The sequence below is a fragment of the Pristiophorus japonicus genome, chromosome 1 (genome assembly GCF_044704955.1).
Source record: "Pristiophorus japonicus isolate sPriJap1 chromosome 1, sPriJap1.hap1, whole genome shotgun sequence".
Classification (NCBI taxonomy): Eukaryota; Metazoa; Chordata; class Chondrichthyes; family Pristiophoridae; genus Pristiophorus; species Pristiophorus japonicus.
Window position 1 is genome coordinate 432,053,657 of NC_091977.1, and position 26,426 is coordinate 432,080,082.

Below are 26,426 nucleotides of genomic sequence, written 5' to 3' on the forward strand. Positions count from 1 at the left end.
CTGGTAGCAATTCTGAGATTACTAACTTTGAAGTCCTCCTTTTTAATTTAACTCTTAGCTCCCTAAATTCAGCTTGTAGGACCAAATCCCATTTTTTACCTATATCTTTGGTACCTATATGTACCAAGACAGCTGGCCGTTCACCCCCCCCCCCCCCTCAGCATGCGCTGCAGCCGCTCCAAGACATCCTTGACCCTTGCACCAGGGAGGCAACATATCATCCTGCAGTCTCGTTTGTGGCCGCAGAAACGCCTATCTATTCCCCTTACAATAGAATCTCCTATCACTGTAGCTCTCCCACTCTTTTTCCTGCCCTCCTGTGCAGCAGAGCCACCCCTGATGCCATGGACTTGGCTGGTGCTGCCTTCCCCTGATTAGCCATCTCCCCCAACAGTACCGAAGGTGGTGCATCTGTTTTGGAGGGAGATGACTGCAGGGGACCCCTGCACTACCTTCCTTCCACTGCTCTGCCTGATGGTCACCCATTCCCTATCTGACTGTGTAACCTTTACCTGCGTTGTGACCAACTCACTAAATGTGCTATTCACGACATCCTCAGCATCGCGGATGCTTCAGAGTGAGTCCATGCGAAGCTCCAGTGCCACAATGCGGTCTGTCAGGAGCTGCAGCTGGATACACTTCCTGCACATGTAGTTGTCAGTTACCCTGGGGAGCATCCCTGACTTCCCACATAGCACAGGAGGATCATGACACGGGTCTGGGTTCTCCTGCCATGACTTAATCCTTAAATTAACTTAATTTGGCAACAATACCAAGGGTTTCCTACTGATAAGAAAAGAAAAAGATAAAATACTCACCAATCCACCAGTCAATCACTTACCCGTTTGGCTGTGATGTCACACTTCAATTTCTTATTACTTCTTTGTTTTACCTTCGTCCTCGATCTCCCAGCATGTGTTGCTCCTCCGATTCCCCGCGGCCTTTTATCAGGGCCTCGATCCCCTGGCATGTGTTGCTCCTCCGACTCCCAGCGCCCTTTATCAGGGCCCCAATCTCCCGGCGTGTGTTGCTCCTCCGATTCCCCGCGCCCTTTATCAGGGCCCCAATCTCCCGGCGTGTGTTGCTCCTCCGACTCCCCACGCCCTTTATGACAGGGTGGATGTAGAGAGGATATTTCCACTGATAGGGAAGACTAGAACTAGGTGGCATAATCTTAGAATCTTAGAATAAGGGGCTGCCCATTTAATTTCTTCTCTCAGAGGGTTGTAAATCTGTGGAATTCACTGCCTCAGAGTGCTGTGGAAGCTGTGTCATTGAATGAACTTAAGACAGAGATAAACTGTTTCTTAACCGATAAAGGAATAAGGGGTTATGGGGAGCGGGCAGGGAAGTGGACCTGAGTCCATGATCGGATCATCCATGATCATAGTATATGGCGGACCAGGCTCAAGGGGCCGTATGGCCTACTCCTGCTCCTATTTCTTATGTTCTTATGTTCAGAGGACACAGATTTAAGGTGATTGGCAGAAGAACCAAAGGCTACATGAGGAAAAAAAGTTTTATGCAGCGAGTGGTTAGGATCTGGAATTCAACAACAACAACTTGTATTTATATAACGTAGTAAAACTTCCCAAGGCGCTTCACAGCAATGTTATAAGACAAAACAAATAAATTTGACACTGAGCCACATAAGAAGAAATTATGGCAGATGAGCTTGGTCAAAGAGGTAGGTTTTAAGGAGCGTCTTAAAGGAGAAAAGAGAGGCGAAAAGATTTAGGGAGGGAGTTCAAGAGCTTAGGACCCAGGCAGCTGAAGGCACGGCCACCAATGGTTGAGCAGTTATAATCAGGGATGCACAAGAGGGCAGAATTTGAGGAGGGCAGACATTTCGGGAGGTTGTGAGGTTGAAGGAAATTACAGAGAAAGGAAGGGGCGAGGCCTGGGAGGGATTTGTAAACAAGGATGAGAATTTTGAAATCGAGGCATGGTTTAACTGGGAGCCAATGTAGGTCAGTGAGCACAGGGGTGATGGGTGAGCGGGACTTGGTAAGAGTTAGGACATGGGCTGCCGAGTTTTGGATGATCTCAAGTTTACATAGGATAGAATGTAGAGGCCAGCCAGGACTGCATTGTAGTCAAGTCTAGAGGTAACAAGGTCATGGATGAGGGTTTCAGCAGCAAATGAGCTGAGGCAGGGGCGGAGACGGGTGATGTTACGGAGGTGGAAATAGGCGGTTTTGGTTATGCCATGGATATGAGGCCGGGAGCTCGTTTCAGGATCAAATATGACACCTAAGTTGTGAACGCTCTGGTTCAGCCTCAGACAGATGCTAGGGAGAGGGATGGAGTTGGTGGCTAAGGAACGCAGTTTGTGGCAGGGACCAAAGACAATGGCTTCGGTCATTGCAATATCTAATTGGAGAAAATATCCGTTCATCTAGTACTGGATGTCGGACAAGCAATCTGACAATTTAGAGACCATGGAAGGGCCCTGAGAAGTGGTGGTGAGGTAGAGCTGGGTGTCGTCAGTGTACATGTGGAAACTGATGCCATGTTTTCAGATGATTTCACCAATGGGCAGCATATAGATGAGAAATAAGAGGCAAAGGATAGATTCTTGGGGCCACCAGAGGTAATGATGCAGGAGTGGGAAGAGAAGACATTGCAGGTGATTTTTTGGCTATGATTAGATAGATAAGAATGAAACCAGGCGAGTGCAATCCCACCCACCTGGGCGATGGTGGAGAGGCGTTGGAGGAGGATGGAGTGATCAACCATGTCAAAGGCTGCAGACAGGTCGAGAAGGACGAGGAGGGATAATTTACCTTTGTCACAGACACAAAGGATGTCATTTGTGACTTTGATGAGAGCTGTTTTGGTACTGTGGCAGGTGTAGAAACCAGATTGAAGGGATTCAAACAGGGAGTTCCGGCAAAGATGGGCACGGATTTGAGAGGCGAGAACACATTCATTTCCTGAAAGGGTGGTGGAGGCTGATTCAATTGTGGCTTTCAAAACGGAATTGGATAAGTATCTGAAGGAAAATAATTTGCAGTGCTACGGGTAAAGGGCGGGGGAGTGAGACTCGTTGAAATGCTCTTGCAGAATGCCGCCACAGGCTCGATGGGCCGAAAGGCCTCCTTCTGTGCTGTAACCATTCTATGATTCTATTCTATGGGCTAGCGAAAAAAATGGGCGTTGCACCTTGATTCTTGGCAAAAAAGGTCAATTTCGGGTCGATTGGGTGGTTCTTAAAGAAAATGGGCGATAATTAATAAATTTACTAAAAGTTTACCCCGATACTGCGGGTAGGGATTATGGAGGAGAAAAACACGAAAAATATTTTTTCAAAAAACATAGCATAAAAAAATTATAAAAACATTCTCAAGACCCTTTTAACTTAAACCACCAGAACAGAATTTTAAAATAATTAGTAAAGAACCAATTACTTATCTTTTTCTTGCAGAGCTACTCACCTACCGCCTAGCTCCGCTGATTCTCATGGGCGTTTTTTTTAATACTTACCTACGGGTTACCGTTGAGCCAAATATCACGCTATGGCGATCTGTGGACGGTGCACGCCGGTGGTCCGCTCCCCAGTGGTACTTCGAAACTTCCGGCGTAACTCAGCTAGGGAATTTCTCGCCAACCCGGTTATCGCTCAAAACGGCCAATACCGCGAGAAACCGGGCGATGAGCCACTGCAAATTCTAGCCCTATGATTCTAAGCTTTATTGAAAATAAAAATAGCATTTACCAAAAATTGCAGCAGAAAATTCTTCCTTTTTAGTAACAAAAGCACTGATTTGCATTATAAAGCATATTTTCTGACTGCAGAAGCAAGTGATGCTTGCATAACAACATAGAAAATCAAACATCCTTAAATAACTAGTTTTCTTTCTCTGCAATTTCTTGCAGACATTCTTGATGTTGAGCAAGGAACTAAACCAACTCAAAGAGAACCAGCAATCGATAGCTGAAAATATGGAGAAAGAAAAGAAAGACTTGCAAAATCAGTTGATTGATAATCAGGTAAGTTTGTGTGTTGGACCTGTATATACATGCCACTTGCCACAGTGCTCAGCAGATGGCATCATTATATGAATGATGTTCCCAAATAAGATATGGTCTAGGCAAATCCTGAAACTATTGTTTCAAGTGAATACAGAAGCACTTTTTAAAATTATCACTCAGTAATATAATGTGAATGTAGCCTTCCTAAGCAAAATGCAAATACTGGGGGCAAGAAATTGCGTAGCACCCCGTTTGGGGCAATAACTTTTGAGGGAGTGCAAAAGTATCAGCGGGTGCTACACAATTGATTCCAACAGGAACATCTGGTTTAGGGCTCCAAGAGGGAAGTGGAGCGCTAAATCTAGCGCTACCACTTTCCTTAGAGCGTTAAAGGGAGCGAGAGGGGCAGTAGAGGTAGAGCACTGCACAATGTTCCGTGCAGCGCTGTCGGTTTCAGAGGTTCCTTCCCTCCCTTAAAGGGAAGGGCCAATGTTGCGGTCATTGGAGGCTGAGCCTGGGAATGATTGTCAACAGCGCCTGCGATGCGCAGAACAGCCCCAAGCACTCTGAAAGTGCAGGGCTGATTCATCGCAGGCTGGAAAAAAAATAAAAAAACAGCACACTGGGGACATAAATACATTTTGGCCTACCTGATCACCATTCCCTTTAATTAGCGCTCCCCAAGCGGCCGGCCAAGGTCACAAAGCCTCCTGTGGCTGCTGTTGTTGATGTCGGCGATGCTGCAGAGGGCCAGAAGCAAATTTTACATCCAGAGTGATAATGGGGTGCTGCGCACAGAATGATGTAACGATCTCCAGGGCGCAGGAGATCAAGGCGGTAAGTTTTATCGTCAGCGCTATCCCGCCATGGAGGTTCGCCGGCGCCGGTAATTTTGCCACGGCTGGTCAGTAAGCCCCGTTATGCCCCCCCCACCTCCCATGCCCGCCGCAAGAGGCACTAACGTTTCCCCATTTTCTTTTTCCTTGTTTGAACCTCTTCCATGTCTTTCGTCCATCTTCGTTATTTGTGCATTTTTTGTTCTTTTAATATCTTTCCAAGACAATTACAAAGATGATCTTTCATATCATCTGGCAGTTTTCTATTCAGTGGTTTGCAGATCATTAAACATAAACTTTTTCTCTGTGTTTGGATTATGTGTTGTTTCTCGCCCATCCCTTTTTCTTCAATGAGCTTGATTGTTTTTTATTTTTCAATTCTGATGCAGGCTTCTATTCAAGACATTGGGCTAGACTTTCCATTATTGTTCAGATTGCCCAAAAATGGGCGTTATTTCCAACGTTGCCGTTTATTCTGGGTTTTGAGATCGCCAGATTATCGCCCATTTTCAAAACCTCAACTTTCCACTTTATAAAATATGTGCTTTCGGGAGTGATGTGAAATCGGCGTTAGCGCTAATTTTTTTGACCTTCTGCCGTAAACTGTCGCCGTCCATAGCAACACCATGGCAACGGTCATTTCCCGTGTTTCAGGAGGTCAGGGGTCATCAATACATGCGCAGAAGAGGAGAGAGAGAGCGAGAGAGAGGGAGCAGAGAGGAACTGAGAGCGTGTATGGGTGTGTTGTGTGGTTGGTTGGCTGTTGTGGGAGGTAGGAAAGAGATTTAGCAGCAGTAAAATGAATTGTGAGCACCAATAACGTTGTTTGCACGGAGATTTTGGCAAAAAAAAAATTAAAATGGAAGGCATGGAGGAGGTGACACACCACGATATGGAGGGTGAGGTGGGAGAGGAGCTAGAAGTGGGAGAATGAAAACGAGCTCAGACGAGGCAAATACCTCCCTCCTGATGCCTCCCTCCTGCAGGAGGCGGAGTCACACTGGGATCAATAGACCCGGGGTGAGCATGGGAAGCCAACCCCAAAGGTTTACCAGAAGATAAGGGCTGACATAGCCGAGGTGGTCTCGTCGGCGATGAACGAGGTGCGCGAGGACAACCAGTGCTGCAAGCGTTGGAACAACCTTGTCGGTTCCACCAGAGTAAGTATTACATTTATTTACATTAACTTATAAATTTATATAATTTGAGTTGTAAGTATAATGAGTGATTAAAATCAGATGTGATGTCTTGCACTTATACCGGGAATGTTTTACTCAAAGCCTGCGTTAATGGTGTACGTCTTTAGGTAAATAATGATGATTATCATAATAATCATGATTACATCTGTCAGTTATGTGTTGTATCAGTCTCTGTGATGGTACCTAGCAATGATCTCATGCAATGAACTTATGCCATGTCGTGCTGTTGTTATCTTTTGCAGAAGAAGCTTTCGAAGAATAGGGCCGAGCAACAGCGCAGGGGTGGGGAGGCCACCAGTCATCAGCGAGCTGACAGACATTGAGAAGCAGGTGCTGGCACTGGTGAGGAGCTACCCCCCTGTTGGCCACACAAGCAGCAGCGGAGCCTGCCACGTGAGTAAAGTATACACCATTGCATGATGTAAAGTCAATCGATGTCACACCCACTCATATCCAAACAATTATACATGATAGATGATTGATGAAAGTGTTCTCTAAATAATGATGGCCTCATGAAAATCATTGTAATACAGAATTTGGTCATGCTCATCAAATGTGATGTCTGTGATGATTTTGATAGCGGCAGTGCTTTTGTCGTGCATTTTCTGTGTATAGCGTTTGAATCACCTTGTGACCCTAGCACCCCCTTCTCCTCTAATAACCTCATTTATGTTCTGTAGCTCAGCCAGCAGCGTGGCCCCATCGCGCCAAGAAGCTGAGGGTCCGGTGCCGGACTCGCCGGGGGATTGTCAATATGGTGCTGAGGAGCCCTGAATCTCGTCCGTGGAGCTGCAGGGTGCCTTCTCCACTGATGACAGTGCCAACTTTGAGGAGCCTGCGTCGACAAGCTCCATAATCTATGACATCTAGTGCTCCTGCAGCCATGTCCTCCTCCACCGTTGAGGTAGCAGGCCCAAGCACCTTTCCACAGGTCACCTCAAGTGTTTCCATGATGGCGCGGACCTCGCGGAGGTTGGTTCGACGCAGCAGGACTGCTCCACGAGTGACAGATCTGAGCGGGGACATGGTACACTTGTCCAGGAGGAGTGTTGACATAGGTCAGCAGATCCAACAGGCAATGGGGGACATATCCCAACAGCTGGCCAGCATGTCCGCCACCATGACCGAGTACGTGCCGCGGATGGCAGAGGCCCTGGAGGTGATAGCCAGGAACACTGGTGCCAGAGGGCTACCAATGCAGTGCCGCACTCTGGGTGCTAGAGAGCTACCATAGAAACATAGGAACCAGTGGTCCCGGAGCGCAGCACTGCACCCAAAGCTGCCGCACCCCTATTGCCAACGACACATGCGAGCCAGGAGGAAGCGCTTGCTTCTGGCTCAGAGGACATTCCCTCCTCGGGACTGTCCTCTCCCATATCTGGCCAACCACCGGTTCTGCCATCATCCCCCCCAATGAAGCAGCGCCTGAGGAGCAGTTCGGCAAGGCGGCTTGGAGTTGGGAGGGGAAGGGGTAGAGGTGGGGTGAAGAAGTGGGGGGGGGGGGAAACGAAAGTGAACTGCATGGCTGCAGGAGTTGTATTGGTCATAGTATTTTTATGTTGTTGTTGCTATTTTGTTAGGAGGACGGACGGGGGGAGGGCGGGGGGACCTTGTTTTTTTGCATTTGTGTTCTATATTTATGAAGTGCTGTTGGAAATGGGAAAAATTTAATGAAAGATATAAATGTTATAAATCAGTTGTGGGGTGGGGTGTTTTTTACAGTTATAATTATGATTTTATACAAATGTTCTCATTTAATGTTTTTTATTTAGTATAACCTTGTTGCACATTGTCTCAGATAGCTGCACCGTTACACACTGATGATTCCTTAACATGAAAGGGGATAATTCAACATCATTTGAATCAACTTAAACTTTAACTGTCACCAAGGTAATGCACACCATTCATTTATGAGCTGCAGACACAGCAGTGTTGCAGCTTTGTAAATACAACCAACGTTATTTCAAGCAACGTGCTCATTTATGAGCTGCTGAGGTAAGAGTCTTGCAGCTATGTAGCCACCACAGGCCCTTTCCTGCAGCCCAGAGGCGGGGGGGGGGGGGGGTTGGGTTTCATCGTCAGCCTGATTGTCTAGCCCGAGGTCAGCGTCCACCTCCTCGTCCTCCTCTTCCTCTCTCTCCTGAGGTGGACCGGCAATTCTTGTCGCCTCCTGATAGCCAAGTTGTGCAGCATTGAGCTACCTGCTCAGGGTGGTATTGTAACTCGCCTCCTGAATGGTCCAGGCATCTAAAGCGCTGCTTAAGCACTCCAATGGTATTCTCAACGATATTGCTTGTGGCTCTGTGGCTCTCATTGTATCTCTTCTCAGCTTCTGTCTGGGTGTTACGCAGGGAGGTCATCAGCCAGGTGGCGAGGCCATATCCTTTGTCACCAAGCATCCAGCATTGACCTTGTGGCTGATTGGTAAATATGTCAAATACAGCGCTCTTACGCAGGATGTGAGCATCATGTATGCTGCCTGGAAATTTTGCATTTACTGCCATAATATTTTGCTGGTGGTCGACAACGAGTTGCACATTCAGGGAGTGGAATCCCTTTCGGTTCCAAAAAAGCTCTGCATCCTGAAAAGGTGTCCACATGGCGATGTGCGTACAGTCTATTGCTCCCTGCACCTTGAGGAAGTTAGCAATCCTGGAGAATCCTAGAGCCCTCGCAGGCTGTGCCTCCCTGGTCATAGGGAAGCTGATAAAGTCCATCCTGCATGCATAAAGAGCTTCAGTGACCTGTCGAATGCAGCAATGTGTGGCATGCTGAGATATTGCGCAAATGTCGCCAGCTGAGGCCTGAAAGGAACCCGATGAGTAGAAGGAAAGTGCCGCAGTGACCTTGACCTCAAAGGACAGTGCGGTCCTGATGGTGCTGGCAGGCTGTACATCTCCCCTGATGAGTTGGCATATCTCATTGATAACCTCTTTTCGGAAGCGCAGTCTCCTAAGGCACGTGTTATCGGACAAATTCTCCCTGTAAGTGCATGGGATGTAAGTTCTCGTCCTCCTCAGCAGTCTGCCACCTCTTTGATTGGGCACATAATGCTCTTGAATATACCTTCTGCCATCTTTAGTCTGCAGCATGTGCGTAGTCATCTAGACAAGCTGAGAAATTACAGGCCCCATTACAATTACAATCAGTATTATACCAATTGTTCACAAACAAAAAATGTATCTACTAAGACACCTAAAATAACTTCAAATTGACCACAGTATGATAAGATGTTTGTTCAGCTGTTCAAATCACTTTAAAAGAACTCCACAGTACATCAAAACTCCCCAGAAGTTGAAGCAGCCTTTAATATGAACCGACCTCTGAGTTACAAAATGTCGTCCATACCGCTGGGTTTAGTTCAGGTGAGAGCAACTTTTTCTCAGCGTTTTTTTCGGCGAGCGATATTTTCGGCGATATGTAGGTGAGGTGCTGAAAGTATCGCTCGGCGATATTATGGGCGTTAGTTTCGCCCACTCTGATCTTTGCGGCAAAAAAAAATGGGCGGGTGGTATTATTAATTCTCAGCGTTAACTACATGTCGAAAGTAACGCTGCTGGCCGATAAGTGAGCGATACATGGGTGTTAGTTTCCATTTTGTGGCTAAATGGGCGATATCTGTGCGTTATACCTCATCTCAGTGTTAAAATGGACATTAAGTGGGCGGTATTGATGCAAAAAATGTGGAAAGTCGAGCCCGTTAACTTGCCTTTTTTCTTTACAGATGCTGTCTGGCCTCCTATGCATTTAAAGCATTTCATGCTTGGATTTTAGATTTCTAGCAGTTCTAGCTTTTTATTTGTACTGAGAAAATCTTTTGAAAACAACAGTCTCTGGCTGGGTAAATTCTGCCTGACTTCATCATCTCATACACCTTATTGTCTTTCATTTGCGCATGAATTGTAATGCATATAATGAAAGTCTACAATGTGAAGTCTGCTTTATCTGCCTCAATCTCAGCATGTAGTGAAGAATTAGAAAAATACATCAATAATTTAGATTCTAACTTGTTGAGACATTGGCACCATTTTTCCTGGGAGTTGTGGACTCCCCCAGACAAAAGTAAATAATGGTTTAGATCATCTAATAGCCTGAGAGGTGCTCATTGATGGGTTTTCTGGACATATGGCACTACATAACGAGATTCAAATTGGCAATACAAAGAAAACTATTTAACAGTTTGCATATATACAAATATAATTGATAGCTCAACAGATATGATCCAGTCAGTAGAAACACATGTTTTTCTGTGAAACTTGTTCATGATTTTTGATTTCGGACTTTCGCAACAAATAAGATATTGGGCTGGATTTTCGGTTATCTAACGCCTCAGTTAACGGCCATAAGGGGCGTTAATGGGAGCGTAAGAGGTTACTGACTGGGAGCACAGTATTAAGTGCCCTGATCGTAAATTCATTAGAGGCTCACCCGGTGTGCAAACCAGTAGCGTCTGGCTGCTGATGATCACTCCGATCATGAGTTATTCATGTCCATGCTTGCGCCCGGTCAGAAAATTAGGTGCAGCTGCCAAGAACCATGTCTGGAAAAACAGTTACCACCATAACCCCAAGGTGGTTCTCCCTGGATCAGGAAGGTATATGCTTGCTTTTTTGGTGATAGGAGGTGGGTGGGGTGGCTTGACCCATCCACCTCCACGGAGGTGTGTGGGGGACCTGACCCATCCACCTCCATGGCACGAACCTGGTATTGCAGTACTTCCAGGAACGGTGCAGTGGCTCTAGGCCTTTTGGCTAAGAGCATTGGCGCAGAGTGATCCTTGATGTGTGCAAGGTGACCTCTGGCGTTTGTGATTTGACAAAGAATTGGAATGATTGGCTACGAATTTAAAAAAAAAACAGTTGGTACAGGCTTGCAGAGTCGTTAACTGCTGGCTACTTCAAGGGATGAGGAAGCGCTTCCATCGGAGGTCACAGTCAGTACAACATTTACCACACAGCACAGTGGGAAGCCTCCAAGTTTGCAGCGGCAGACAGGCATATCAGTTGAGCTTGAGAGAAACTTATTTCTAAAACTTTAATGCGAGCATTACTTGTTCGCCAGCATTCTACATGCTCTGACAAGGCGTCGTGAAGAGAGAAGGGCTGTTGGCCATGTCGGCGGCCGAAGGAGGAGAGCCCCTAGACGTCGGGGCAGGAGGCCTTACCTCCAACGACTTTGCCGGTGGCAACCTTCATACCTGGACCTGGACCTGTCCGAGGAGCAGTGTCTCAGGAAGATCTGCAGCCTCACATCGGCGCCAGGACTACGCTGCCCATCGCAGTGAAGGTCACGGTGGCACTCACCTTCTATGCCTCCGGTTCCATCTAGGCTGCATCAAGGGACATATGCAACATCTCACAATTCGCAGCACATTGCTGCATCTGCGACATCACATAGGCTCTCTACACATGCAGAATGGACTTCATTACCTTCCTGAAGTTTCGGGAGAAACAGGATGAACACGCATGTGGGTTTGCCAGGATAGCAGGCTTCCCGAGGGTGCAAGGAGCAATTGACTACACGTACGTGACCTTGCGAGCACCATTCCAAAATGCAGAGGTCTTCAGAAACAGAAAGGGATACCACTCCATAAATGTGCAGCTGGTGTGCGACCACATGCAGCGCATCCTCGCAGACAATGCTCACTATCCTGGAAGCGCACATGATGCTTTTATCCTGCAGGAGAGCACTGTGCCTCGACTGTTTCAGCTACCAAGGCAAGGCCGAGGCTGGCTGCTCGGGGACAAGGGATATGGTCTGGCCACCTGGCTAATGACCCCCCCACCCCCTCCGCAACCCCAGCAATGAGAGCCATGTAGCCACCTGCAACATTCTAGAGCAGACAATAGGGGTGTTGAAGCATCGATTCCAATGCCTGGACCGCTCTGGAGACAGCCTTCAATACTCCCCTCAACAGGTCTCACTATTTATTGTGGTGTGCTGCATGCTGCGCAACTTGGCCATCGTGTGGGTCCAGGCCTTGCCAGTGGGGATCACAGACCCACCTCAAGAGGATGAGGAGGAGGGTGAGGAGGAGGAGGAGGAACAGGAGCCTGCCGACGCCCCGAATGTCCAGCACGATGATGATGACCAGCAGCAGCCACGGAGGAGGCAGCGTGCCAATGTTGACGGTGGCAGGACTATTTGGCAGCGGCTAATAATGGAGCACTTTGCTTAAATGGAGGGAGCTGGGAGATGCAGCTATTAATGACTGTGCATTGTGCCACGATAAGCCAACATCTCCATAACAAGTCAACAGTCATACACCTGAGGCTGAAGGAAATGGTCAAACTTACATTTTATTTGTAATACATCACTCCAACAACCCCAAAAACCCCACCCCCTCAAATGAAACAAAATGGAACACCCGCCTCTTCAAATTATACAACAAACAAGCATCAGGCCTTGGCCATTCTTCTTAAACCTGACCTCCTCAAATAAAACATAATGGAGCACCCGCCCCTTCAAATTATACAACATATAAGTAACATATGCACCATGATTTAAAATGGATCCATGGAGATACCTTCAATTAGTGTGTTTTGCATTGGCATTTGCCACCCCTCTGCCTCACCCACTCCTTCGCCTACTGCTCCTCCTCAATGGCTCCTCAGTGCCTACAGCAAGGCCACTTCAGGGCCGCTGTGTGTCTGAGGAATACAGGTCAGATGGCCTTGGAGGACGCCCTCGATCAGCTGTGGGCATTGAAGGCCCAACGTGCTGACTGCACCACCTCAGGATGGCTGTCAGCAGTATGAGATGGCTGGGGTACAGGCCTTTTCGGGTGCAAAGGCAGATTGGCAGTGCAGGAGCCGGAATGCTGTCATCGTGAGGAAGGACAGCACCTTCCATTTCCAGCGGCACACTACCACTCCCCCGGGGCAGTGCCAGAGCATCAGGAGTAATATGTGTCCCCGCAAATTGCTGACCTGCTGTGGCACCGTCTGTTCCCCTTCCGACTGTGGGGAAGATAGAGAGGATAGCGGCAGACATAAATTGCATGGCATCACTCTGAGACTGAATGAATGCAGGGTGCGCCTGAAACGCTGCAGTCCGCATTTGAACTGCTGAAGTCTGAGCTTCCACCACTGTAGTCTTGAGAGTGCATGCCAGTAACCAGTGTCTGCATGACATCACAAAGACGTTGCGTGGCTTCGGCCTGTGATGTCATGGCTGCTGCCATGTCAACCATGGCATGCGAAATCACCTCTGGGACTCCACTGTCACTCGCTGAGTCCGTTTGCCGGTCTAGACAGGCAAGGATGGTCTCAGTGGACTGCTGAAAGGCGTGGCCCATCCTGGAGGCAGCCTCCGCCACACTCACTGCAAGTGCAGCCACGCTCTGTGGCACAGTCCCCAATGCGCCCATCATCTCACAGTGCATCTGCGATGACTCCTTGTTCTGGGCCTCCCAATCGAGGTCCTCAACTGCCTGACTCTTAGCAGGACTATTGCCCTATTTACCCTCCAGAGAGCTGGCCCCCGAGCTTCCCGTCGCACTGCACGTTGCTGCAGGCCACTGGGTCCAGAAGCATCAGGATCTGGGAAGCCCCGGAAGTTGCTGATGTCCTCCACTGCGCTGGTGTCCCCACTCGCGGGCACTGGGGTTGAGTCCCAGTCGGTGGCCACACATGTCCCAACATCCTCCTCATCCTCCCCCTCAATGTGAGGACGCTGGCTGACGGGCAGGCTGCGGCACATTTGATTCATCATCTGTAAGCGCAAAGCAACAGAAGTGTGGGTAGCAGTTGGGGAAGGGGACAGGAAGGCAAGACGGAGGGGGCATCATTATTTTGCAGATACATGCTGTAAGGCATCTGGGATGAAGGGTGAGGGGTGTCACAGAAAACAGACATCTCATTAACAAACTGTCAGTGTCCTGTGGGGGTTCTACCTATCTGACTGAAATTCCCACGACTGCTGGGCCCATGAGGGCAGACACTCGCTCCTCAATGGCGGTGAGGTCCTGGAGGTCGGGCTCCCATCCACACGTCCGCTGCTGCTGTCGCCTGTTGTGGGCGAGCTTGGCCTGCAATGAGCAAAACAAAATGTTGTCTGTGGGTCTGCAGCTACCAGTGTGCAACATCGTCTGTAGTAAGTGACTTGCTACTGATGTCGCGAGGTGTGAATGTCTGCATGTCAGACTATGTGGCAGCTCTCAGTGGATGTGTAAAAGGTGGGGTCTGGGGCACAAGGAGGTATGAGTAAGTATGATGCTGAAGGCCTGTGACCGCATATGGAGAGTTAAAAGGTCTTGCTGGTGTCCTCAGGCTGAGTCGGGAGCTGGAAGGTGAAAGATGCTTGGATGGGCAGGACATGTCTGGGGAGGCGATAGTGTTTGAGGGTGTGTACAGCAACGAGAAGCATGGCCTGACACATATAGAGAAGGTGTGGGCAGTGTCAAGTAATGAGGATCACATGAAGGTCTTGCAAGAATAATGTAGAACATAAGAACATAAGCATTAGGAACAGGAGTAGGCCAGCTAGCCCCTCGAGCCTGCTCCGCCATTCAACAAGATCATGGCTGATCTGGCCGTGGACTCAGCTCCACTTACCCGCCCGCTCCCCATAACCCTTAATTCCCTTATTGGTTAAAAATCTATCTATCTGTGATTTGAATACATTCAATGCGCTAGCCTCAACTGTTTCCTTGGGCAGAGAATTTACAGATTCACAACCCTCTGGGAGAAGAAATTCATTCTCAACTCGGTTTTAAATTGGCTCCCCCGAATTTTGAGGCTGTGCCCCTAGTTCTAGTCTCCCCGACCAGTGGGAACAACATCTCTGCCTCTATCTTGTCTATCCCTTTCATTATTTTAAATGTTTCTATAAGATCATCCCTTATCCTTCTGAACTCCAACGAGTAAAGACCCAGTCTACTCAATCTATCATCATAAGGTAACCCCCTCATCTCCGGAATCAGCCTAGTGAATCGTCTCTGTACCCCCTCCAAAGCTAGTATTTCCTTCCTTAAGTAAGGTGACCAAAACTGCACGCAGTACTCCAGGTGCGGCCTCACCAATACCCTGTACAGTTGCAGCAGGACCACCCTGCTTTTGTACTCCATCCCTCTCGCAATGAAGGCCAACATTCCAATTCGCCTTCCTGATTACCTGCTGCACCTGCAAACTAACTTTTTGGGATTCATGCACAAGGACCCCCAGGTCCTTCTGCACCGCAGCATGTTGTAATTTCTCCCCATTCAAATAATATTCCCTTTTACTGTTTTTTTTCCCAACGGGTACTCACCCTGACGACGATAGTCAGGTCATTGTATTTTTTCCTACTTTGAGTGGCGGTCCTGGGCACCGTGTCGCAGGCAGAGACGTGCTATGCCAGCTCCCGCCACAGCCTCCTGAAGATTCTGGGGCATGGTCTTCATCCCCCTCCAGGCAGCAGGTCATCTTGGCGCTATTCCACAGCCTCCAGGAGCTCTTCAAGGGCCACGGCCAAGAAGCGGTGTGCACGTTGTCTAGCTGCTTCCACATCCATCCCCCGGTTTTGGGAGTGAGTCTTCAAGTGAGAGTTATACGTGAGTTGCCGTGCCTTTAAGAGTCAGCTATTCCCGGAGTCTGACTCGGAGTTCTGCATATGCGCAATGGGTTCTCCAAATTTATCGACCAAACTTTCGTTATCGCCCTCCCAGCTCTGGTGTGGAACAGCTGATTTAGCACCCCTGTCAGCTCGTCGCACGATTCTGACGAATTTCTGGGCGGAGGGCACAAACTTTTTCAAGGCACTAAAATTATTGCTCCTCCTGGGTTACCGCCCCAAATGAGGCATAACTGAATTTCTCCACCATTATCTCATTCAGGAACCACGAACAATTCTGCATTTACAGTTCTGCAGCCAATAGTATCTTGAAATCAGCACCTCCACCAGCTCTGAGAATAAAAAAGACCTTTGGTTCTCGAGACTGACTTCTTAGATCTAGAGAGATCATGATATGAAATATTTTCAACATTCGTATAGCCTACTCTAATCATGGACTCTGCTCCACCCATTTAATCTCATGAATGAACATTTGTCACAAAAATCCATAACCTCTAAAGGTAATGAAGCAAAACTCTGAACATTTATCCATCATCACATATTCATTATTCAATCCTCGTTTAGTGCATCCCAGAAAGCATTTCCTGCTGCCCTACAGCAGAAGAACCATTGGCCCCAATATTTATAGCGAGGCACATTTGGAGGGCGGGTGGAAGACGAGTTCTAGAGGGGCAACCCGAAAGTATGGGTTTCCCAGAATTCCTACAGATATTAATTGCAGAACGTCTTTTAATTTTTTCTGCAGGTTCCCCACCAGACAGCCAGCCTGATTGAGATGCCGGCTGCCTGTCGGGTGGGAAAGCCTATGGCACAATGCTGCAGCCGAGGAGCAAGGAGCAGGTAGGGAAGCAGGGAATCTGTTGGAGGACAGGGGAGAAGAAATCGCTGGGGTGGGAGAGCGTGATTGGAGGCGGGGGTCTCGTGGTCAGGGGGAGAGATTACGAGGGGAGGGAAGATGGTGGTCCAAGGAGGCATGGTCAGGGGAGCAGATCGTGGTTCGGGGGACAGATCGTTGTCAGGGGGAGAGGGTGGGGGGAGAGAGATCACGGATAGGGGGGAAGTTGTGGAGGTGGGGGAGTTGCTGATTGTGAAGCTGGATGCACGTAAGCTTGTTGAGTCTGGGGTAAACACTCCTGTTCCTCTTGGCCCACAAGCAGTGCTGTAAATACACTTACCTTATGGATCTGGCCCTTTTCACCTCTGTTTACCTGCCGTGTTTCCCGAGGCCCAAGAAACCCTGCTGGAATGGGATAAAAACAAAAAGCTTGTAAAAATGGAGGCACGCAGACTCCTTAAAAGATGTTGCCAACCAACTCGCTGAGAGCGGATTGGTTACCCCTGTTAAAACCGGAAGTAGGTGGGTGCGAGGCAGGTTGGGGTTGAATTTGAAATTTTTCAAATTTTAACTTCTAACTCAACCCAAACTTCTTGAGGGTTGAAATTGCCCTCATTGTTTCCTTTCAGCATTTGCTCATCTTAGTCCATATCTATTTCTTTCACCACAAATAAGTGAAGTAGCCAGGTTCGTTTTAAATCAGTCAAATGCTTCAGTTTCAACTGCTTTTGTGGGCCCCTATTGCACATATCCTCTAGTCAGTGGGGAAGAAAGTTTCTTGTAATTTCTAGTCTCACTGCAGATTTGATCATTTTACTACCCTCTACTTCTTTAATACTGTCAATAGCCTACTTACATTTACATTGTTTAGAACATAAGAAATAGGAGCAGGAGTAGGCCATACGCCCCTCGAGCCTGCTTTGCCATTTAATACGATCATGGCTGATCCGATCATGGGCTCAGGTCCACTTCCCTGCCCGCTCTCTATAACCATTTATTCCCTTATTGTTTAAGAAACTGTCTATTTCTGTCTTAAATTTATTCAATGTCCCAGCTTTCACAGCTCTCTGAGGCAGCAAATTCCACAGATCCACAACCCTCCTCTGAGAGAAGAAATTTCTCCTCATCTCAGTTTTAAATGGGCAGCTCCTTATTCTAAGATTATGCCCTCTAGTTCTAGACTCCCCTATCAGCAAAAATATCCTCTCTGCATCCACCTTGTCAAGCCCCCTCATAATCTTATGCGTTGCAATAAGATCACATCTCATTCTTCTGAATTCCAATGAGTAGAGGCCCAACCTACTCAACCTTTCCTCATAAGTCAATCCCCTCATCTCTGGAATCAACTTTGTGAACCTTCTCTGAACTGCCTCCAAAGCAAATACATCCTTTCATAAATATGGAAACCAAAACTGCATGCAGTATTCCAGGTGTGGCCTCACCAATACCCTGTATAACTGTAGCAAGACTTCCCTGCTGTTATACTCCATCCCCTTTGCAATAAAGGCCAAGATTCCATTGGCCTTCTTGATCACTTGCTGTACCTGCATACTAACCTTCTGTGTTTCATGCACAAGTACCCCCAGGTACCGCTGTACTTCATCACTTTGCAATCTTTCTCCATTTAAATACTAACTTGCTCTTTGATTTTTTTCTGCCAAAGTGCATGACCTCACACTTTCCAACATTATGGGCCCAAGTTTCCACATGATTTGCGCCTGATTTTTAGGAGCAACTGGTGGAGAACGGACTATCTTAGAAATCGCAATTATCCACTTTTTTTTTTCTGCCGTTCTAGTCAGTTAGAACAGTTCCACTTTGGAACAGAATTTTTTCTTCAAAAGGGGGCGTGTCCGGCCACTGACGCCTGATTTCAAAGTTTCCACAGTGAAAACGTACTCCAAACTAACTTAGAATGGAGCAAGTGAAGATTTTTGTAGAACTGAAAAAACCTGTTCTACACATTAAGAAATTAGGCGCAGGTTACAAATTAGGTGTAGGGAACGAGGGGGGGGAAGGGAAGTCATTAAATTCTACAATAAATCCTTAGTTATACTTGTACAAATATTATACAAATAAATCCAACCTGAATAAAAATTTATAAGCAAAGAAAAGATTAAATAAACCATGTTCCTACCTGTGTGAAAGTTCTTCAGGCAGGCCTTTAGGAAGCGGTTTGCCGTCGGGACCGGAGGCTGAACGGGCCGGGCCCGAGATTTCGGGCAGGGCTCGTCCCCAGCACCAGAGGTAGGTGGTGTTGGGTCGGGTCGGGGAGAGAGGTTCGGTTCGGGTCGGCGGGGGGGAGAGGGAGGGAGGTCAGGTCGGGGAGGGGTAGGTCAGGTCGGGGAGGGGGAGGTCAGGTCGGATCCAGTCCGGGGGCGGGGGCGGGAGTAGAGTCAGGTCAAGTCGGGTGGGAGCGGCAGCGGCAGATGCAGACGGGTCGAGTTGGGTCCAGTCGGGGGCTGGGGGGGAAGCAGGAGCGGCAGCAACAGGCGGGTCGGGTCGGGTCCGGTTGGGGGGGGGGAAGCAGGAGTGGCAGCGACAGGCGGGTCGGGTCGGGTCGGGTCCGGTGGGGGGGCGGGGGGAAGCAGGAGCGGCAGCGACAGGCGGGTCGGGTCGGGTCGGGTCCGGTGGGGGGGCGGGGGGAAGCAGGAGCGGCAGCGACAGGCGGGTCGGGTCGGGTCGGGTCCAGTCGGGGGGTGGGGGTGGGGGGTGGGGGAAGTAGGAGCGGCAACGACAGGTGGGTAGGGTCGGGGAGGGGGGGGCGGGAAGCAGGAGCAGCAGCGACAGGCAGGTCGGGTCGGGTCCGGTCGGGGGGGGGGCGGGGAAGCAGGAGCGGCAGCGACAGGCGGGTCGAGTCCGGTCCGTTCCGGGGGAGAAGCAGGAGCGGCAGCGACAGCGGCAGACGGGTCGAGTCCAGTCCGGGGGGGGCGGGGGGGAAAGCAGGAGCGGGAGTCGGCAGGAAGCAGGAGCTGGCGGTGGGAGGAGCCTTATTCACGCAGCCCCAGTGAGGCCATTCGGCCAGGGCTAGGGGCTGCGTGCTTCGGGCCCCTCCCACACAGTTTCGGGCGCCTGGAGCTACTGCACTTGAGTGCCCACTGTAGCGCATGTGCAGAGGTCCCGGCACTGTTTTCAGCGCAGGGACCTGGCTCCGCCCCCTACAGCTCCTGCTACTCCGCGCCGAGGGCCAGAGGACCTGCAGGGAGGTGGAGAATACGGAGGGTTTTTTTAGGCGCACTTTGTGGCACGAAAAACGGGCGCCCAGCTCGGAGGGGCGCCCGTTTTTTATCATCTGCCAAATTTTTGCCCACTCACTTAGCCTGTCTATGTCCTTTTGCAGATTTTGTGTGTCCTCCTCACACATTGCTTTTCCTCCCATCTTTGTATCGTCGACAAACTTGCCTACGTTACACTCAGTCCCTTCCTCCACATCTCTCAGCACTTCTAAGACATGAATAAAGCCCTCTTTCAGTCTTCTTTTCACCAATGAAAACAAGTCCAGCTCAACGATTCTCCCCTCATAATGTTGGATTAATCCTATGTTTTCATATGTAAAGGTGGATGTTGCTGCATCTTGTTCTTTCTTATTTCTAGTATTGAATCTTAAAATTCTCCATCTGTCAAGGAAGAATGTTGTGTTGCTTATCATACCAAAATATTAATGCTGAGAATTTTTGTTACTTTATTGCAGAAAGAATATATGGACAGCTTCAATCAGCTTACCAATACCCTCAGGGAAATTGAGACATTACGGGAAAAGTTTCATCAGATGCAATCCTTAAGAACTATACGTTTGAAAGAGATTGAAAAATTCAAAAATAGCATTCAGGATTTAAAGTAAGCCAGTAAAACTTTGCTAGCGCTAATTGATTATTGCACAATTGTAATGTTAGTTATATTAATGTTTCATTTTTGTCGAATAAGAAAACTTCTGTTAATTCCTATACTCCCAATTGAGTTGCAGTGAAAACAGTGCTCTTAATTTTAATCAATACATTAATTAAGTTTATATTACAGTTTTGAAATTAGCACACTGTATCATGAATATTCACTCAAAAATGTTTTATTCCATAGATAAAATAATGTTGCTTTTTAATTTCTTGTTAATTATAATTATGGTTTGCAGATAAAAAGCTATATAACACAGCAGATACCTGTTTTCAGTTCATTTGTTGGAATTTGTGTCTGCTTGACCCAAAGTGACAGATGACATAGTATGGAAGCGTAACTTTTGTTTTTTGCTTCTTTACATTTTGTGATCTGTTATACCTAAAAGAAAGAAAGAAAGACTTGCATTTATATAGCGCCTTTCACGACCACCGGATGTCTCAAAGCACTTCACAGCTAATGAAGTACTTTTGGAATATAGGCAGTCCCTCAAATCGAGGATGACGTGCTTCCACGTCAAAAAGTTCACAGGTGTTTCAATGAAGGACCTAAAATTCCAGGTCCCGAACTAAATTTTGAAGGGTGGAAGATGTCTGTGCATGGATTTTTTTAACATGTGGTGGCCGTTGCACATCAGCCACCACACAGGCTTGACAGAGCTAGGTTTTGGTCCAGTGGCAAGGATTAACCAAGATGGTAGTCACTGTTGTAATGTGGGAAATGCAGCAGCCAATTTGTGCACAGCAAGCTCTCACAGATAACCAGATAATCTGTTTTGTTATGTTGATTGAGAGATAAATATTGGCCAGGACACCAGGGATAACTTCCCTGCACTTCTTCAAAATAGTGCCATGGGATCTTTTACGTCCACCTGAGAGAACAGAAGGGACCTCAGTTTAACATCTCATCCAAAAGACAGCACTGCACTCCCTTGGAGTGTCAGCCTAGATTTATGTTCTCAAGTCCCTGGAGTGGGATTTGAACCCACAACCCTCTGATTCAGAGGGGAGTGGGCTATCCACTGAGCTATAGCTGACACTGCCTAGCCAGATGAGGCCATTTAAATGCAAAGACAAAATAAATTCTATATTGTCTTGCAAAAACAATTTTGCATTAATCTTAATATTTGCTATATTAGTTTTTATATTATAATACACACACTTCCTGTCCTGATAGCCTAAGAGAAATGACTAGATTATTGTCAATTAGTATGGGATTTAATAACAATATTGTGTCATTTGCTTTTGAGCACAGGAAACTAAATCCTTCTATCCTGCTCATTAATTGTAACATCCTAAACAAAAAAGCCATTAGAGATATGGGCCCAGAAAGCACACAGGTTACGATGCCTGCTGGAGTATTTTTTAATTCTTCTCACGATGTGGACGACACTGGCAAGATCATATTTATCGTCTATCTCTAGTTGCCCTGAGAAGGTGGTGGTTAGCCTTCTTCTTGAATTAAACATAGAAACATAGAAAATGGATGCAGGAGTGGGCCATTCGGCCCTTTGAGCCTGCACCACCATTCAATGAGTTCATGGCTGAACATGCAACTTTAGTACCCCATTCCTGCTTTCTCGCCATACCCCTTGATCCCCCGAGTAGTAAGGACTACATCTAACTCCTTTTTGAATATATTTAGTGAATTGGCCTCAACAACTTTCTGTGGTAGAGAATTCCACAGGTTCACCACTCTCTGGGTGAAGAAGTTTCTCCTCATCTCGGTCCTAAATGGCTTACCCCTTATCCTTAGACTGTGACCCCTGGTTCGGGACTTCCCCAACATTGGGAACATTCTTCCTGCATCTAACCTGTCTAAACCCGTCAGAATTTTAAACGTTTCTATGAGATCTCCTCTCATTCTTCTGAACTCCGGTGAATACAAGCCCAGTTGATCCAGTCTTTCTTGATATGTCAGTCCCACCATCCCGGGAATCAGTCTGGTGAACCTTCGCTGCACTCCCTCAATAGCAAGAATGTCCTTCCTCAAGTTAGGAGACCAAAACTGTACACAATACTCCAGGTGTAGCCTCACCAAGGTCCTGTACAACTGTAATAACACCTCCCTGCCCCTGTACTCAAATCCCCTCGCTATGAAGGCCAACATGCCATTTGCTTTCTTAACCGCCTGCTGTACCTGCATGCCAACCTTCAATGACTAATGTACCATGACACCCAGGTTTCGTTGCACCTCCCCTTTTCCTAATCTGTCACCATTCAGATAATAGTCTGTCTCTCTGTTTTTACCACCAAAGTGGATAACCTCACATTTATCCACATTATACTTCATTCTGCCACGCATTTGCCCTCTCACCTAACCTATCCAAGTCACTCTGCAGCCTCATAGCATCCTCCTTGCAGCTCACACTGCCACCCAACTTAGTGTCATCCGCAAATTTGGAGATACTACATTTAATCCTCTCGTCTAAATCATATGAATTACTGCAGTTCTCGTGATGATGATGCTCTTACAATGCTGTTAGGTAGGAAATTCCAGGATTTCGATCCAGTCACAATGAAGAAGTGATAGTATATATCCAAGTAAGAATGGTGTCATTTGGAGGGAAACTTACAGGAGATGGTATTGCCATGATACTGCTTTCTTGTCCTTCTTGGTGGTAGACTATCCCCCTTGCCAAGGGAGCTGCTAGATGTAGCATCAAGAAGTTTCCTGGTGGACGCTGCAGTAAGTTTGGTGAGTTGCTGTAATACATCCTATCGATAGTACATACTGCAACCAAGCATGTGCTGATGGTGGAGGGTTTGTATATTGAGTGCATTGCTGATGAAATAGACTGCTTTGACCTGAATTATGTCACAATTCTTGAGTATTATTGCTGCTGCATCAATTGGGCGAGTATTCCATCACATTTCTGACATGACCCTTGTACAGCCACTCATCGGAGAGTACCCAGCCTCTGTACTGCGATTATAGCCACGCTGTTAGCATGGCTGGTCCGGTTAGCATGGTCAGTGGTAACCCCCAGGATGTTGATGTTGATGTTGATTCCATTGAAGGTCAGGGAAAGATAGTCAGATCTTGTATTGTTGGAGACGGTCATTGCCCGGCACTTAAGTGGCATGAATACTGTAGGATCATTAGCAAACAGTCAATTCCCAACCTCATAATGGAAGGAAGATCATTGCTGAAGCAGCTAGAGATGCTTGGTCTAAGGATACTGTGCTGAGGAGCTTCATCAGCAATATCCTGGGGCTGCAATGATTGGCCTCTGATACCATGATCTTTTCCTTTGTGTCTGATTTGATTTTAGCCGCCTGAAGCTTTTCCATTGATCCCCAATGACCTCAGTTATTCCTGGGCTCCTTGGTGCCAGTCTCAGTCAGATGCTGCCTTGATGTTGTGGTCAGCTACTATTACCTCTTCTGTGGATTTCAGCTCTTGCATCCATGTCTGAATCAGGGCTGTGACAAGGTCAGGAAGCAGATAGTTGCAGCAGAACTAAACTCAATTCCCAACCACATTGATCAGGCTACTGGTGAGTAAGTGTTGCCTGATGGAAATTTTTTATGATTCCTTCCATCACTTTACTGATGATTAGGATGAGGCTGACTTGAATCTGCCACTTGGCACTTCTTGTTGAAGACATTTACAAACACTTCAGCCTTGTCTCATACACTCTCACGTGCTGGGCTCTTCCATGGTTGAAGATGGAGATGTTAATTAAGCCTCCTTCTTCTCTTAGTAGCTTGATTGTCCAACACCAATCATGACTGGATTCGCTCTGATCCATTGATTGCGGAACCTGTCTCTAAACTGCTACTTTTGGTGTTTAGCATAGAGGTGCCCTAAGATGTATCTTCAGTAGACTGGTGCCTTATTCTAAGTTATGGCTGGTGCTGCTCCTAGCATGCCCTTTAACATCACTGGTTGACCCAGGGTTGATCTCCCAGCTTGATGAAGAAGTGGCGGGATATGTCAGGAGAGAGAGAGTTCACCTAATTTACATGACCCCAGTGAGCACCTGCACCACTTATGGAGCCACTTTGTGCAACAGGCCACAAATTATGGTGTTGGTGTCCGGGCGAGAAGGAGTGTGTTGGGACATCCCCCAGGAAACTTCTTGATGCTACATCTAGCAGCCCCCTTGGCAAAGGGGGCAGTCTAAAAACATTTTTTAAATAAAATACCTTCCTCCTATATGTGGGTCCAGGTTCTCAATCCCAGCCTGAATCCCTCAGATGACCCCCATTTCCACCATAGAGGTGGCGAGTACGCAAGTTCTCATCAGATGTACAGCCACCAAGCACACACTAGGTCACTTCATAACAACTTTTTGCTACTTTCAGCACATTGTTACCTCCCTTAGTATGGTACTATTGTGCTGTAAATGACATCTGTCTCTTCTAGCTGTTCTCACTTCCCAAATGATAAAGTGTTTACCAAACCTTTTTTTCATGTGAAGATAGTGTTTCTTTAAGTAAAAATATGAATACTACAGTCAACCCACAGTTAGACTGTAAGTAACTTTATATACTCCACCTTTAAACAACAAGATGTACTGTGTGTAATGATGCATACAGTTCAAAAGACAATGATGCATAGTCTGGACCATTTAGCTCTTCTTGCTAAAGTGAACTAAAATGAAAGTGTATTGCCAAGGTACTAGCAGCTATAACGTATATAGCAACAGGATATAAGATTTGACTTTACGGACAGAAAACTTTCCATTTAAAAAAAATGTGGTCAATTTTATGCTCAGCAAGGTGAAGAATGTTCACCCTACAAAATTAAACATTTCATTTTGAGCACCTAGTATCAGCATAAGCATGGGTTAGATGCAGATTACTGAGTGAAGCTTTCTCTACTCTTTCCCAACAATTTTGGTATATTGAGACTACTAGAAGCCTGTAACTTTTTGTTTATTAGTGTTGGTTTACAAAAATGTTCTGAAATTGTCTTGGCTAGCAACATAATTGTGTTAAGCCGAATCTTTGATGGAGAAGTTGGTGGTAGCACAAATAGCAAATTGGCAGCCCGTTTTACATCGCGGCTGATTTTCTTTTCCAGTGGGCTGCTGATTCACTATTGTTTGTTTCACACTACCGCCAAAGACCAATTTCATCCCCTTTAAGTCACACAGGGTATTTATATTTGTGTATCTATTCTTTCAAGACCAAATTTCGATGTGGCAGAGTTCAAACACAACAATGCTGTGCTCATCAACACTAAATTGGAGACAGAACTTGAAATAGCTAACAAAAGGGGGGCACTTATGGAGGAAGAGCACCAGAAAGTGATTCATGATAGAAGGGAGAAATGTCAAGAAGTCAAGGTAAGTACAGATGGCAGAGTTGCAGCATTCTTAAATTGTTTCATTTGTACTAATTGCATTGCTTTTTATATAAAAGAAGAATTTTGGAGAGGGCAGCGATTTTTTTCTTATAAATAAAAGGGTTTCATTGACTGATAGCCAGCTTTAAAATCCAGTTTTGCAGAGAATGAAAAGTAGGGATTGTGAAGATTGAAGTGATGACATCATAGGGTCAACCTTTAACACAAAAATCGTTGGCAGCCCTGTAGCGTTTAAATGAGTTCAATGATCTTCAAACAGTAAACTAGAAATTTTATTTTTAATGAAAATTAAGTGCTGTACAAATTATATAAATATCAGTGTAGGTGCATAATTCAAGTGCACTAATGCTATTCTTTACTGAGATAGGGTGCGCTAACAATGTACTCTCAGGCTTGTTCCAACTTTGGCCATGAGAAGATATTTGAGAAGCCTAGGTAATTATTTCTTCTTAGGATAAACACCCTTTTCCCTTCTTTATCCTATCTAGCCAAAAGGGGCAAGTAACAGACCTACTCCCAAACTTCTACCAATATCACTCTGAACAGCTTACTCATCCAGGATGACAGTCCCCACATCTGGCACTTCTTCAACACCTGCCCATAGTAAGGCATCTGAGCTTAGGCAACCAACATATGCAGGATCAAACATGCATCCCGGCACTCGATGCCAGTGGTTCTCAAAATTTTTAGGTTGTCAAATCAATTAGTAATCATGGACCCCCGAAGGACCTCTTTTCAAATCGTTTAGTAATCACAGACTCCCCATTTAAATTAGAATACTATGTAATACTCAGAATATGAAAGTGGGGCCCCCCCTCCCATGTT

At 46.8% G+C, this 26,426-nt stretch overlaps 1 protein-coding gene across 6 annotated transcripts in view; it reads left to right on the forward strand.

Moving 5' to 3' along the window:
• The window catches only part of LOC139275532 (coiled-coil domain-containing protein 178), an 846,828-nt gene that overhangs the window by 435,450 nt on the left and 384,952 nt on the right, over nt 1-26,426 (forward strand). For 5 of the 6 annotated variants that reach the window (XM_070892705.1, XM_070892709.1, XM_070892736.1 and 2 more), the window contains 3 exons: nt 3,880-3,993; nt 20,089-20,234; nt 25,422-25,581. In XM_070892705.1, the coding sequence (XP_070748806.1) occupies nt 3,880-3,993; nt 20,089-20,234; nt 25,422-25,581 (420 nt within the window). The remainder of the gene's footprint in view (nt 1-3,879; nt 3,994-20,088; nt 20,235-25,421; nt 25,582-26,426) is intronic. The other variant, XM_070892721.1, reaches the window with a different exon arrangement.